At 36.3% G+C, this 16840-nt stretch overlaps 1 protein-coding gene across 1 annotated transcript; it reads right to left on the bottom strand.

Annotated features, from left to right (window-relative positions):
- Positions 1 to 14376: 14376 nt before the first annotated feature.
- LOC145068393 (zeatin O-xylosyltransferase-like) lies at positions 14377 to 16108 on the bottom strand. The gene has a single exon (XM_079015354.1). It carries the CDS (start codon positions 16015 to 16017, stop codon positions 14608 to 14610), a length of 1410 nt encoding a protein of 469 aa, XP_078871480.1. The 5' UTR covers positions 16018 to 16108; the 3' UTR covers positions 14377 to 14607.
- Between the last annotated feature and the right edge of the window lie 732 nt (positions 16109 to 16840).

The raw sequence follows: 16840 nt of genomic DNA on the forward strand, positions 1-16840 counted from the left end.
AACACATATACTACATACTGCATCGGACCGCAGTCCGGAACACATAACACATAGACATGCCTGAATCACAAAGACATCAAGCATACTGAACTACTTCTCGGGACCACCCCAGCATCGGACCACAATCCGAAACTACTGCTATCTAAACGAGCCGACATTGTGCCCGTAGACCCGTTCCTACTGGAAGGAAACTCACCTCGAAGAACTGACTGCTGAAAGCTTGAGTAAAGAATCCCTGACTGTTGTGTCGGCTGCTCCCCGACTATCATGACCAATTAAAACACTTAATCATAATATGGATCCTTCTATGGGTAAAATGACTATTTTACCCCTGCTATGGTGTGGGTCATAACCAAGGCCTAAACCCATTAATTCTTTCTAAGTCCACCAATGGCCCACTAAAGGCCCACTAAAGGCCCACTAATGGCCTAATTTTCCAAATTGGGCCTCACTCCTCATATTGGCCTTATTTAAGCCTAAAAATTCCCTTGGCCCATAATCTGACTTCTGAAGGCCCAGTCACTAGATAGGCTTCCCAAGCCCACTATTGGCCCATTAATGGCCTAATTTGCTACATTGGGCCCAAATTCCTTTATTGGGCCTTACCCTAAGCCCAACACCTATACTTGGACCATATTCACTGACTCATGCTAGCCCACTAAGGCCTAAAGTCCAAAATACAACCCACACTGAGGCCCAAATACTCAAGGTCCAAACTGATTGCGTTACGCTGGGCGTACTCCAAAGTATGCTTAGCGTAAGGGCTTGATTACGAGTACGCTGGGCGTACCTACATGTTCGCTCTGCGTAATACCCTGTTAAGTTCTTTTTCTATTAAGTGCTTAATATTCCGAGTCAGAAGCTACAAACTCAGATCCAAGTCTAATTCCATCTCTTAAACCATAAAGTTGCTTACTTGATGGCTTGCATGACTCACATAAGCTTAAACTCTAAAAAAACAATAATCTATGTCCATGGAAATGGTAGATCTCATGCATGGCTTCATGAAAGCCTCAAAGATTGAAACTTTATTGCTAAGAAAGTGTTTTGAGCCTCAAGGATGGCAATCCATAGCTCAAAAACGGTTTTACATGATCAAGCTCCAAAACTCCCATAACCCTAAATCTAGAATGTGAGGAAGAAAGTTAAGTGCTTTATATCTTCTTTTTAGGACAAAGGGTGAGTTTAGTCCAGATCCTTGATCTCAAGCTTCTTCTCTAACCTTTCCTTTCCTTCTTCACAACTTTCTTTCACTAAATGCACTCACAAAAACAACTTCACACAATAAAGAGGGTAAGAACGTATTAGGGTTTTCTTGTGGGTGAGGAGGCTGATAAGAAACCAAGGGGGCTATAATGGGGTTTATATACCTCTTAAACCCTGAATTTAGGGTTTAGTGTCTGTTCGCGTACGTTGGGCGTACTTATGGTACGCTGCGCATACGCTTCTCATGTCCCACGCATCCAAAGTCACTACGCCCGCGTACGGCGGGTTATGCCCTGCGTACGGCTTATGGGCAGCCTAAATCTTGGCCCAAGATTCCTAAAGTCCAATCCAAAATACCAAGTCCAACCATAGTCCAATATCTTTTTAAGTTGCATAATTGGTTAATTAATACCTCGAGAGACGGACGTTACAATAAAGTACTTCCAAATTAATGAGTTTCTGTGTTGAACGTACAACTGTTTATTTGAGTCCAAGACCCGAGCCTATCTTCTTGAATGAAGATTCGTATACGCTAGAAACTCAAAGAACTCATTTGTGAAACACCCTTCAAGTGATGGCACCTTCTTCCACAATAATTCATTTTCATCATCTGATTTTGATGTTTTTCTTTCCTTCTATTGGTACAAAACACAATTCAAGACATAACAACTTTTAAACATGTAAACAACAATGTTAGGCACCAAACTAAATTCTTGAACAATGAAGTTAATCAAGTATTATGATTCATTTCTTGGTGGTTGAAAGATCAGAAAGTAGCTCCAAAAACGATTTACAAAATTGGATGATGGCTTTGAATGATGACATAATATAGTTGGGGAAGTGTACGATGGAGTTGGGGCTAGGTGGAAGATTTAGGTAGGAAGGTATTAGAAATTCATGAAAGTGGATATTGTCATCAACAAGTGGGTCCTCACCATAGATGTAAAGCTTAGCCTGGAGTAGTGGAGGGTACCAGACGTTCATATGTAAAGAACTTTATGCATGGTCCTTAATCTTCATTACAATATAATTATATAACAACTTCTCTGACATTCTTAAGAAAAAAAGTCATAAAATACTTTTGTCTTTCTTAATTCTACAAAATATTTTTGAAACATTGTGTATATATTAAATTCAAAAGATTTACATGGTTTATGTATTAAGGTTTTCAAAAACATTTTTATCCTTTTCATAACCTTATCTATTATACTTTTGTTCTTGTTTGTGTATTAAGGTTTTCAAAATATTTTAACCTTTTTTATAAACTAAAGGAGCTTAAAACCAAACTTTGAATATGAATATTGATGGGTTTTATAGGAAACAAAATTTGTACAATACGGAAAACAATTAACATTTAATGGAGTACATGCATCCTATAAAAGATCTATTCAATACACCTTGATGGCAACATACAATGAACAACTAAACTTGTATAACCCTAGTATAAATCGAAATCATGGGATTAGGGTTACATACCTTTGATTTGTTGTAGTAAACAAATCAGCTCAATCTTCTTGTAGTGTAGGTCTTGGAAAGCTTAGCACCAAAATGATAATGCCTCTAATGGCTCACATCCAAATCCTAGAACTAAAAGACAAGAGGAGAAAAGAATGAAGGGATTTTCGGCCAGAGTATCTTCCAAGGAAGAGTATGAACAAAAATTAAAGGCCTTGGGGTCCTATTTATAGTTTAGATAACTTAGGGACAAAGCAAGATTTGAATAATTAAATAATAGATTTAATCACAATTCAAATCCTTTCCTTGTTTACAACCACGAGGCTTCTGGAAACCTTAGAAACCTCCTAATTTGATTCATCCCTATATGGGTTCTAGAATTTTCTTTTTTTGCTCAATTATGAACAATTACAATTCAACCCTTTGACCTTTAATTAATTCCAATTAATCCCAAATTACTTATAGATTAATTCTAATTAATAATCAATTAATTCTAACTGATTTCATATTAATTTATTAATCATAATAAATTAACAAATCAAATTTCTATTTCCAATTAATATATGAATCACATAATATATTAACAAATTATTTCCTCATAACTTCCAATCAGTTTATTAATCATATAACAATCTAATAAATCATCATCTCTCTATAAATGTCATTATAATCACATTCTAGTTTTGAGGGTAACCCAAAAAGACTTTTTCTTCTAATTACAAGAATATACCAATTTAGTTACTGGCTTAGATACCTTATTCAACAATATATGTTTAATACAGTTGGACTTTACTGTTGACCATAATTGTTTACAAGTTTTAACTATTATCTTCATTAGGTTTATCAGTTGTTTTTATTTAGAATGCTTCGTATTGAGCATGTTTTGGATAACTGGATATGGTGTTCTTTTGTATTTTATTGTGTTTTACAATGACTAACAAAAAGAGGTTCACACGTTTGTTGGTTCCAATTATCATCCATTACATAAGTACCAAATTTCCAACATCAACTATTGAAAAAATGGGTTCAAGAAATGAAAAAAACATGTTCCACACATTACCTGGTTGCATGTAGTTTCACCTTGTCCTTCAACTCTTTTGACGTATTAAAAGCTTGAAATAAATAGAATGACTCACTAACGATTTCATTCTCATTCTCATGTTCCCTTCATATATCTTTAATAGTTTTCATTCATTGACCTTCATTTCCTTCATCTGTTGAAAACTCAATCAAGAAAATATCATTACCGATTACTTCAAGGTCTTCATCTTATTCTATACCTTCATACACTTTTGTGGTCATTTCCTCCAACACTTTCAACATTATGGTTAATGTTCAATTGGAAAGCTTTCATGTCAACAACAACATCGTCTATGAGATTATATTCGTCCATAAGATAATCCTCATCACCACTGCTGCTATCATGTTTACTTATAGTTTCAATGTCCATATTTTTTGCTACGCTATCTTGATCAAATGCATTGTTTTGGTTTATAAAACTTTCTTTCTCAATAACATCTGATGGTGTAACATTATCAACCTTAAACATATTCTAGGTTTTAACAATACCAAACATACTTGCCTTTAATGGTGTAACACTATCATGGTCAATTTCAACTCGGGGTTCAACACTATCATGCCAATTCAAAAACAATGTTCTTGAGCAAGTTGGATGTCGATCAATGTCAACTATATGCACCTTAGATGGGTTGGGGGAAATTGAGAATGTATGCAATTTGGTATGCTTTGTATGCACCTCTATTACCTTATGTTGACCAAAAAATCTAGCCAAATGGCAAGCATCGTCTTCAAAAGCTAAATCAAATAGACCAAAATCCAAATCACCAAATGGTATTTGAAAATTGATAGTAGAGCTTCTCCGACAAGTCCTCATTAATATACCCAAGTTGATCCACTATCTCGTTAATATCATGAACAAAGAAAGTGTTCATGTCTAGTAAGTCAACATAATAACACTTGATGGTGTAACATAATCAGCCTCAAATATATGTGGGGGTTTAACAATACCTAACACCCTTACTTTTAAGGGTGTAACACCATCATGGTCAATATCAACTTGGGGTTCAACACTATCATGCCAATTCAAAAAAACGTTTTTGAGCAAGTTGGATGTCGATCAATGTCAACTATATGCACCTTAGATGGTGTAGGGGACAATAAGTATGTATGTAATTTGGAATGTTTTATATGCACCTCTATTAAATTATGTTAATAAAAAAATCTAGCCAAATGACGACAACCTTCGTCAAAAGCTAAATCAAACAGACCAAAATGCAAATCGCGAAATGGTATTTGAAAATGATATTAGAGCTTCTTCGACAACTCTTCATTAAAATAACCAAGTTGATCCATTATATCATGAACAAAGAAAGTGTTCATGTCTAGTATGTAACATAATGCCGTTGTGATACTTTCTTCCCATAATATCTATAAATTTTTCACCGTAATGCAATAGGGTCGAAAATAAGTTGGATCTCCATCTATTGATTGAATTGTAAGCATTAAAATTAAACTTATTATGAAAACAGTTGTTTATTGAATGTAAAGCATTAAAATTAAATTTATTGTGAAAACATCAAAATGATTAGAAAATGAAGAAATTTTATATGAACATATCGTATCTATGATGCACATATATTTCCTCCATGTTTATATGTATCCTCTAAGTCGTTGTGGTTGTTCATCATTGTTGCAGTAAGGTTTTCTCGTCAATTAGGGTTTTTCGTATAATTAGCATGTGTGTTTGTGTTCGATAGGTGATGACAATGCTCGTGGATTCTGAAACATATTAAATCTCCTATGCTTTAAAGTGAAAAGGCCAAAATACCCCCAATGTGCAAGGCACGTGGGGAATTCTAACAACAAAAGAGAGGGAAAATTAAGTTAGGGACCATATGAGTTACAATTCTAAATGCCATGGATGATCCAATTAAAAAAAAAAAAGTTATGAGCCAAGCGTGAAAGTAACCCCAAACCTAGGAACCGTCTGTGTAAATATATAACTCAAAATGTTGTATAAAAAAGAGAAATTGACACTTTAGGACAACCAAATTTGGTGTTTTTTCCGTATTGGTCACTAAAGTTTTTTTGCGCAATAGATCCTTAGGGTATTAATCGATCAGTCGGTAACATGGGTGACATGGCACGCTACATGGAATATTGGTCAACAAAACACACCTAAGTAGTGATGACATGGCATCCACGTGGCCCTTTTAGGAGTAAACAATAGGAGCATATGTTTCATGCTCTATAGGTTGTACGTTGTGCATTGGCACTTTAGCAGCTCCAAAAAGTTGCGTTTCCGGCGACTTTGCTCTGGTTATCCCAAGGGACTTTAAATAATAATTATTTTACTCGTTTCCATGTTGGGATTCAAACAAGGCAACTTAACCTTTTCCTTTTCCAAGGAAGTTAATATGATAGTAAGTAAAGGACCGTCGAAAGCATGACAGGGGTTGCCTTTTGTTGTGGTCGGAGAGGGAGGAGCAACCTTGGTTGGAATTATTTTCCGAAAATAGAAAAGAGTTCGGAAGGAGAGATGTTACCAGGTAAGGAAGATGAATTATTTAACACCATATTGATTCTCTCTGGCTCATCTTCAACACATTTAACATCATATTGATTTCCTACATTCCATAGATCTCTATGACTCATCTTCAACACCACCATCTCTAACTCAAGAGTTAACCGAGACTCTTGAGTTTATTATTGCTTGTTTGTGGTTCAGCGGAATCCTAGCCACCATATGCCACCATCGTAAACATCGTTTGATGTCATCGACTCTCAGTTCCGCAATTGAGAATCACCAATAGGTACAATGGATATTCATTCTTTCCACATTTTTTTCATCTTTAACAAAACCCCAATTCTTGTATGTTACCATCATCGATAATTGCTTCTGGTCATCATTCTTGAAAAATCAACCATCATCGTCTGAACACCAAATGTCGAAATACAAATTGTCGCATACCAGCATCATCAGAACATTCTCTTTGATGCTTAGCACTACCAACCACTGTCATTTTCTTTCCCTTTTTTCATTCAAAAAAAACTTTAATTTTCTTTTTGTTTGATCAACAAGGTCCACTCATGATTCACTAAAATCACTAATTACCACAAGATTTTTTCATCTGACAACCACCAATCGTATCGGTTTGTACCATTTTTTCCTCTCATCACTCGATTTTTATGAAATGAAAAAAAGTCATGTTACTTAGAGCATCTCCAATGCTAAACCTATATGATAGGTCAAAAAAATTGTCACATAACCACTTGGGTTATGGTGACTTGGTAAGGCGTGTGGAAATATGGTGGATAACATATTGATCTATGTTCAAATCCTGGCACCACTCAGCCCTTGTGGACATGGAGGTTCGCCTGCAGTGACTCCAGGACATGAGGCGAAGCCTCATGTTTGTAGCGGAGGATTAGTCGCTGTAACGACCCAAATCTTCAAACAAAATTTTCATTTTTAAATAATCAAAATATTTCCACATAAACCACAAAATCTCAAGAACAATTGTTTTCAAATTTATAGCATCATCATTTTTATTTCAAATATCAAAGTGTCCCATAAAAACGCCTGAGAGAGTGCATGTCGCGCAATCAAGCCCTGCCTTTGCCCTTTGGCTCAAAAGTACCTGAAACAAATCAAAAAATTGTAAGCTAATGCTTAGTGAGTTCCCCAGAGCATACCCCACACAATCCACATAATCACATAATCCATATTAGCTATAAAAGCTACATAAACCATATAAGCCATGCATAATAACATATAAGGATGTTGTGGGCTCCTCCCAGGGTCTTACTCTAGGATGTCATGGGCTCCCCTACATGGTATTACACCTAAGTGTCATGGGCTCCCCCATGGTCTTTAGTTGGAAAGCCATTGGCTCCCCTACATGGTCTTACATCCAAGTGTCATGGGCTCCCCCATGGTATTTACTTGAAAAGCAATGGGCTCCCCCACATGGTCTTACATCCAAGCGCCATGGGCTCCCTCATGATCTTCCTTGCAAACATCATACATATAACTAGCATACCACTTAGCATATAACTAACTATCGTACCACATATCACTACATCAACTAGTATACCACATATCACAAAATCGGTCAGCCTTGGTGCCTTCCACCTATTGGTATCGTGAGGAGACTCACCTCTCAAGAATGTTGAACTGATGAGATAGGATCAGATAAGTCCTAACACGCAGCTCCAACTCAACTGCCTATAACCATCATGTGATTAACTTGTTGCAATCCTGAAATACCATAAATACCCTCAAAGTCAAACTGGATCAACCTTGGTCAATGTCCAAGTCAACAATCAAGGTCAACAGTCCATGTTGAACCCAAATCGTCGAGTGCATCTAGCAACTCATCGAGTTCCTTCAGAGTCCAGAAAACCAGGACAAACCCTAGCCAACTCATCGAGTTGTCTTATTAACTCGGCGAGTTCACTCAATATCCAGTAGATGGGGAAACCCGATCCAACTCGTCGAGTTGCCAGGGCAACTTGTTGAGTTTTCCCCCCTGTTTGCTTATTCGGATGATACGTCGATTGCAGGGACTCTAGGGCTTAGATCTGAAACCTAAAGGTGTCTAGAAGGATAAAGTTTCCAACTTTATCCTTTAGAACCACTCTGAATGCTCTAAGGCCCTTAACAAAGGTTGGAAAGCTCAAAAGCTTAGCCATTGTCACACCCCCAAACCAAGGATGGCAGAAACGTCCGGGGGTGGAGGACTTCATGTATATTATCACAACAACGAGTATAATAGTGCTCAAAGTAAATACAACCATTATAAATATAATCGAGAAAGTTACATGATTTCACAAGTTACATGTTTCAAAATCGATTACAAAATAATGACAAAATGTTTTGATTAACGTCGAAGCGTTCCATCCTCAAAAGCTGGTAGTCACTGATTTCTATTGATTACCTGAGAATACAAGTAAATTTTGAAAGAGTGTCAACAATTACGTTGGTGAGTTCATAAGCTTTTGGGTGTAGAGTTTGAAAACCTTTGTTTGTAAATGTAATGTATACTCAAGAAAAATCCAATATTTTCCTTATAACATGTTATGTAGTCTTAAATCCCAAGACCGAATGTATGTGTGTGTTTCGTACTTTGTAACGATGTATGCAGTTTTAAATAGATAAAACCCCATTTTAAAGTAGAAATTCCCGTAAACTATGTGTGTCGTTATCTCCCTATGTGAGTTGCTATAACCATACTATGACAGAGTAGACTTGTTGCGACGTTTTTCAGGCGTCAGAACTATTATGACATTTGTCATCCCCGACCGGCCGGTCGGGCTGTTGCAAGCAGCTTGGGTGTGGGTTGTCAATCCCAATATAGATCTATATACAATTATCATGTTCTCCCTACAAGAGACTCTGGTTATAACTTACAGGAATTTTAACCCATACACTAAGAGTACAATGAAGTATTGTCTCACAATTTACGTTAACGAGTTTACATGTATAATGAATGAAAAACCTTTTATTTAGTGTAAATGACCCTATTTTTCTAGTGTATTTTTAGTGTAAGGAGCCATAAACTATACCTATTATAGTTGTTGTACATGGTTGTAGTAATTGAAAACCCTTTTTGTGGAGTAAATAGAGTACTTCTCATAGTGATTTTGTGGTGTGTAAGTACCATAAACTATACCTATTATAATTTATTACATATGTTGGTAGTAAACGGAAAATCTCATCATGAATGACTAATTTCTATTTATGGTGTTGTAAAACAAGAAATACATTCAACATTTAGAACTTATTGTTATACACTTTGCTCAACATGTTACAAAGTGTTGTTAATATTGTAAGTTGTTTAACTAGTTTTTAACTTTTCTGCATTGTTTTAGAAATATCACAGAAAAATCATGCGAAGTCAAAAATTGATTCCGTAAACTCTGAGAGTTTAGAAAATGTGTCTAGTTTGTTCATAATTTTTATTATGATTTTTAGTGATCTCTAACCTCTGTGAAAATGTTCATATTCACAGATTGGTCCGAATTCGTTTATGAAATGATAGGCAGTTTTGCAAAAATCGCCATCAATTGTAGAAAAATCATATGGAGATGTGTAAGTAGTCAGAAAGGTATAAACCCGAATTACTTACATATTAAATAGTTTTGAAAGATATTAAGTTTAAGATGGTCAAAACAGTCCGTGAATAGAACTCAACGAAAAGCGTAAGTATGAGTTTGAGTTATGTTAAGGTGATTTAACTTGTATTCCCCCCCCCCCCCCCCTTAAAACTTTAAGAAAACATGAAAATGTACGTAGGGGTATGAACTCACCTTGAGATGGATGTTGTAGAGAAGAGGTTTCCAAGTCAAGAACACTTGGAGAAAGCTTATGGATTTGAAGATCCTAAGGACAAATATGTCGATATTTGTGTAAGAAATCCATGATTCGAGTGAAGTTGTGTAGAATGTTCAAGCGTAGGATGAAGATACTTAACAAAAGTGGATGAAAAGATTGAGGTCAACCCTTGAAATCTCAAGTTTTGAGAGAGAGGAAATGAGAGAGAGATATGTTTGCTTTTGGTGAAAGAGTGAAGTCTTAGAGGGAAAGGTAATGTTTGTCTAAGATTTGGTTAGAGAATCATATGGAGTGTTGGAAGGTGCATAAAAGGACAGTGATTTGATATGGTAAGGTGTGAATAGTGACTGGAGGTTGTCATAGAGTTGGTATGGGGTAGGGATGAGATTTAGAACTGGAAAACCGGACCGGAACCGGAATCGGACCGGAACCGTTAGAACCGGAATATATAGAACCGGTTCCGGTTCCAGGTTTAAAAATTGGATTTATTCGGGTTCTGGGTAATCCGGGTTTGGGTCCATCGGGTCCGGGTAAACCGGGTCTAAAAACCGGAACCGATGTTTGGAACCGGAACCACTTTTAGGGTCGGAATCGGTTTTTATGAAACATTTAAAAGATACATATCTCATCCGTTTCAACTCCGATTGACATGCGGTTTTTTCAAACATGTAGTTTAGACTTTGTACATGATTTTAGACTATAAATTTGCCATTTTTAGTATTATATTCATTGACTTACAGTCGTCCAAAGTTGAGATATCAAAGCTGGAAGTTTTTAGTTTTTTCAGTTTTTTTGTATTCAATGAAAGTTTTAAAACATGCATATCTAATTCGTTTGAAGTCAGTTTGACATGTGGTTTTTTCTAACTTAGAGTTTACAGTTTGTACATGAGTTTAGACTATAATTTTGTCATTTTTGGTTTAACATTCAATAATCTACAGCCCTCCGAAGTCGGGATATCAAAACTGAAAATTTTCAACTTTTCAGCTATTTGTTTTTGTACTTAGTATTATGTGAAAATGTTAACACATGAAAATATCATTTGTTTAAAGTCGGATTGACATGCGGTTATTTCCAGAGTGTATTTTAGAGTTTGTACATGATTTTAGACTATAATTTTGTTAATTTTGGTTTCATATTCAATGAGTTACAGTCACCCAAAGTCGGGATATCAACATGAAAATTTTCAAAGTTCAACCCACTAAGTAGTAAGTAATGACCAAAAAATTCCGCTTTTTCCGGGTTTTCCGGTTCTAAACCCACTTTATCCGGTTCCAACCTACCCACTTTGATGTTTCCGGGTTTTCCGGTTCTAGACCCACTTTACCCGGAACCATACCCGGAACCGGTTCCTATATACCGGTCCGGTTTTCGGTTCTACAAAATCCCGTTAACCGGTTCCGGGTTTTTCGGGTTCGGGTCCATCCGGTCTGGGTTTGGACCCACTTTCATCCATAGTATGGGGGATAACTTGTTGTCCTAGCTTTATGGGGAAAGTCAAAAGTACATTTTTGTACTTGCACTTTGTCCTAATCAATATTATGGATTATATATTGGAAATCTCCAAGATATGGATAAATCACGATGTTAGAGGGTTTAACATGATAAAATATGGATTTGGGTGAAAATCCCACGTTAAAATCATGAAAAACGGGCCTAAAACGCGAAGGTACTCGAAAACCGAGAAGAAAGAAGCAAATCTGCGAGGGTTCGATTCATGTTGTTGAGGACTGAAGGTAGGTTCGGTCCGAGAAGCTCGCAGGTGAAGGTGTATGGGAAGCGAAGGTGAAATGAACCAAAAGCAGGGAAAGCTTCGGTCCAAAGGGGCTTGATCTGAACCGAAGTGACTAATCCAAACCGAAGGTGGGATGAACTGAAGTAGGTTTCGAACCGACGGGTGCGTTCGGTCTTTAAGGGGAGTTCGGTTCTTAAGTAGCTTCAGTCCTAAGAGGTTCGACTCTAAGAGGTTCGGTTCTAAGAGGTTCGGCTCTAAGAGGGTTTGACCCTATATGGTTGTTTTTCAAATAATCTTCCCATTTTGACTGGTTTTTGACTAAGTTAAGGGTCAGGATGCCCTGAGTGTTCATGAAACGTTGAAAGAGATTTGGGAGAAATTTGGGAGAGAGAGATATATAGCGAGAGAGATTAAGAGAGACTTTGTTTGTGACTTTTGTTAGCATTTAGCCTCTTAATGCAAGGTTTGTAAACCCCATTAAGCCTCGTTATGAATGTTATATGCCCCCGGAGGGTATGTAAAAATGTTTTATCAAATAGTTCCATCACTTACCCTGATTAGGGTTTAGATTTTCTGAACACATAAAAACGCTAAGTGATACTTTTGTATTAAGATAGTGTGTTGTACAATAGTAAACATAATGTAAACCCTAATACACAAGGATTAATTAAGTTGACCGGTTTGAATTATTGGCTTTATTTGACTTTGGCTTGACCAGAAAGTTACGGTTGTCACAACCATGTGGTTCAAGACTCTAGGGATCTGGAATCCCTCTTTTCCAGAAGAGGTTCTAATCCTCAAAACTTTCCAAAGATGGAGGCTTTATGGACATGCATGTCCAATGCATGTCTTGAAGCCAAAATGGCCAAAAAGGGAAATATACTCTAAAATCCATGCATGGCATCCATGCTTGACCAAAAGCTAGATATAGCCCACCATGGGACCATTTTGCCATGGAGATTCATAAAGTTGTAAACTTTATGAACCCCATGCATGCAATCGACAAGAATGATGTGAAATGAAGAGTAAACTCAAGATCTAGTCATATTCTAAGATAAAAATCGAATCTTGAATGCTTACAATAGTCCACAAGATGGTTAAGCTCAAGAGTGAAGGCTTTGTTTGTTGGATCTCCTCCTTCTTCTCACTATCTTCTTCTTCTTAAGCTCCAAAAGTCACTCTAACTCACAATATGAGAGAAATTGGGGATTAAGGTTTAGCACTGACGTTCTTAGGGTTTGGAGGTTGATGGAAGGTCAGCCTCAAGGTTTTAAGGAGATTATATAGGGTGCACACCCTAAAATTTAGGGTTTTCCTTTACAGCGCCTACTCATCGAGTTGGGCCTTCCAACTCGTCGAGTAGGTCCAAAATCCTGCATTCCACAATGATCTCTACTCGACAAGTTGGAGCTCTCCAACTCGTCGAGTTCCAATCTAAAACTCATAAATTCTAAAAAGAAATAGATACCTGAAATGAGCGTTACAGTCGGTGCGCGAAAGCTAGCCCGAAAACCCTCGTTAAGGAAGTTCCATTTCCAAAAAAAATTGTCACGTCACTATTTAATTATGTTGACCTCTAGTTAAATTGTTTCTCCGATTGTTAAACTTTTTATGACTTTTTTTTTCATTAATTTTAACTACTTTATCCTTATCTATCTAAAATATTCTATAAAACCCTCTCGTTAACTAATCGTTTTTTAAAAACGTCGTATTTTAATATAAACATTCACTCGCATACAAACGATTCATATATTATTATAGTATATATATTTATATATTGTATATTTTTTTCATTTGTAAACTTTAAATAAATAATAAATATTTAAAATTAAATCAAGGGGATAAATTTAATATTATTAAAAAGAAAGGGTTAGTGTTCAAGAAATTAAAAATGAGAAAAAAAGTAAATATTCCAATTGTAATGGTATTAAATGTTTTGATTAGTCAGCCAAACAATAATAAGCCATAAAAAACTTTCATTACACGAATGGTCCCGACGGTTTAGGATAATTTGTACGTTTGGTCAATAATTTATTTTTTTAACTCGAAAGGTTCATACTGTTTGTTTTTGTTACGCGTTTGGTCCCTATTATTTGTTTTTGTTATGCGCTTGGTTCCTGTCTTATGTAAAAAAAAAAACTATTATTTAAATAGAGAAAAAATGGTGGGATAGATAAGGTAAGGTCAGAGGGTGGGGTTGGAGGTGTATTTATTTAAATAAATTAAAAAATCAATGACAAAATAGTATTTTTAGGTAAGACATGGACCAAGCGCGTAACAAAATCAAACAGTAGGGACCTTCCGAGTTAAAAAAATAAGTTAGAGACCAAACATACAAATTACCTAAACCATAGGGACCATTCGTGTAATTTACTCTTAGTTTTAATATTTTATGTTGAAACGGGTTAAACTGTAATGAAATTTAATACAGAGTTCAAATAATATTTTAAGAATTTCTTATGCAAAAAGAAGAAAAGAAAAAAAAAACTTTAATAACTAATCCAAAAAAACATCAAAAACTAGGATATCAATTTCTCTAGAAAATCGATTCGATCATGACTCCTAAACCAGCTTTCTTTCATCGATTGCATATATCCACATTTTATTGGAAGCAATAGAGTCGTGAATTAATGTCCTTCATTCCAATTTTCATATTATTATATCAAAAAATGATTTGATTATACATCACACGTTGTTTAAGATATAATAGTAGATCGAGACATGTAACAAGAGCCAATAGGACACGAGATGACAAAGAAACAACATGTGTGATGTTGAAAATTCTAGCAACAACTTATAAAATAACCACTCTTTTACAACCAAAAAAAACAATAAAAAATATCAAGAGTATCTCTTATGATCTTGTGATTTCAGTGACAAATGCATCCAATTCCTTACGCATAACACCACCTTCTTCCACCGATCGCCGCACTGCAAAACCGAGTTCTGCCGCCTTCTTTCTTACCAGACACCCTTCTTCTGATGACATTAACCGCCGGACTGCCCCCTCAACCATAGACGCCACCACATTCTCATCTCTACGAAACCATTCCCTCGCGTATATTCCGACTCCAAGAAACTCTGTAATTAGCACCGAATTCCTCGGTTGGTCGGAATGCATGGGCCATGCAGCAATCGGCACCCCCATTGTGATTCCCTCCATGCAAGAATTCCAACCACAATGACTCATGAATCCACCAGTAGATGGGTGTCCCAATATCTCAAGCTGCGGTGCCCAACCCCTCACCACCACTCCCACCCCCTTCGTCTCCACCCTCTCTTCATACCCTTCCGGCAGCTCAACTTTCCGGTCATCTTCTCCGTCAAAAATGTCACCCTTATCGGCTTCCCTTACCACCCATATGAACTTCTGACCACTTTCTTCCAACCCGATCGCGATTTCTCTTGCTTCTTCATCACTTAACGAAACTGTTGTCCCAAACGAAACATAAATCACCGAATTTGCTTCCTGTTTATCAAGCCAGTTGAATAACTTTTTTGATTCGGTAGTGGGGTTCTTATGATCCGATATAGTAACAGGATTGAACGGACCGATTGCCCAATTCTTAGTCGTACCTGAATCAATCCCTTCGTTTTTAAGTAGTGACAAAAACTTCTCTTCGAACACTTTACTAGTGTCGTAAAGCGTTCCGGAGCTGATCTTCTTGAAAGAAGAGTCTTCAGACTCAAGAAGCTCGAAGAACTCCTGGCTGAAACAACCATCATGCGACGGGACCTTCTTCCACAAAGACTCGGTTTCATCATCTAATTTTAACGTTTGTGTTTCCTCCCAATGGTACAAAAACGCAGTGAAAGCACAACAGCTTTGAAACATGTAAACCTCAGCGTTAGGCACCAAACTGAAATCTTGAACGACGGAGCTCATCAAGTAATCATGAACAATAACGACCCGTTTTGTGGTGGCTGACAGATCGGAGAGTAGTTTCGAGAACGGTTCACGGAGGTGCATGATGGCTTTGAATGACGGCATGAGGTGGTTGGGGAAGCGTATGGTTGCGTTGGGATTAGGTGGAGGATTTGGGTAGGAGGGCACCGGAAATTCATGGAAGTGGATGTTGTCAACAGCAAGTGGATCCCAGCCATGGATGCGAAGCTTGGCTTGGCGGGTGTGATTGGTGGCGCAGACGAAGTGAACAGGGAGGTTGTAGGCGGAGATGAGACGTGAGAGGTGGAGGAGCTGGTTGAGATGGCCTTGTGCTATAAAAGGCACCATCACAACACATACTTCATGAATTTGATCCATTTTAATTAATTTGCTTTCAGTTATTTGTTAATTGATCGTGGTGTTTGTGGTATAAATAGACGTCAAGTGATTAGATTTGTATGGAATTCATCGATTTGTTGTCCTTAGCGATGTAAGAAAGTGTATGGTAGTGGCCTATTCCTCTCGTATCTTATATTTATCCTTTTGTAACTATGATTATGCTGTTTCGGCTCATTTTTACTGTAATACTTAGGGCTAAAAGTGTACTTTTACTTGCTATCTAATGTAAGTTTAAATAAAATAGTAAAAATAACTCTACATGAAATATAAGAAGTGTTTTTATAAAAAAAAAATGATATATATATATATATATATATATATATATATATATATATATATATATATATATATATATATATATATATATGATAGACAACTTTCTAAAAACTCTTTTAGCATTACTAATTATTAATTAAGTCGCTTAAGTTATTAAAAAAATCGAAAGCTGGCTACTTATTTTAATTTTTTTTCTTAACTTGTGGTCACTTGTTGAGTTCGTTAAGTCATGTATTAGCGAAAAATACTTGTAATTTTTTAAAAATTAGTTGGATTTTAGTGTTTCAATAAGGTATGGACTTTATCAAAATCCCATTTACAAAAGCTAATCATTAAAATGACTGTATTAACGGTTCTAATTTGCAAATATGACTATTTTTGTAGTTTTATCACAAAATAAATGTATATTCAGTAAAAGAAAAACGGTCTTCGAATCGCACGAGAAAGACCCTTTACAATTAAAAAAAAAAAAAAAAAAAGGCTCGCTGATTTTGGTTTTGAATCTTAATTTTGCTTTCGTTTTGAT

The sequence above is a fragment of the Lactuca serriola genome, chromosome 8 (genome assembly GCF_051521515.1).
Source record: "Lactuca serriola cultivar US96UC23 chromosome 8, Lser_US96UC23_V15, whole genome shotgun sequence".
NCBI classification, from domain to species: Eukaryota; Viridiplantae; Streptophyta; class Magnoliopsida; order Asterales; family Asteraceae; genus Lactuca; species Lactuca serriola.

Bases quoted from the DNA above. Each gene is read 5' to 3' on its own strand.
- LOC145068393 (XM_079015354.1), bottom strand. From the start codon at position 16,017: ATGGATCAAATTCATGAAGTATGTGTTGTGATGGTGCCTTTTATAGCA.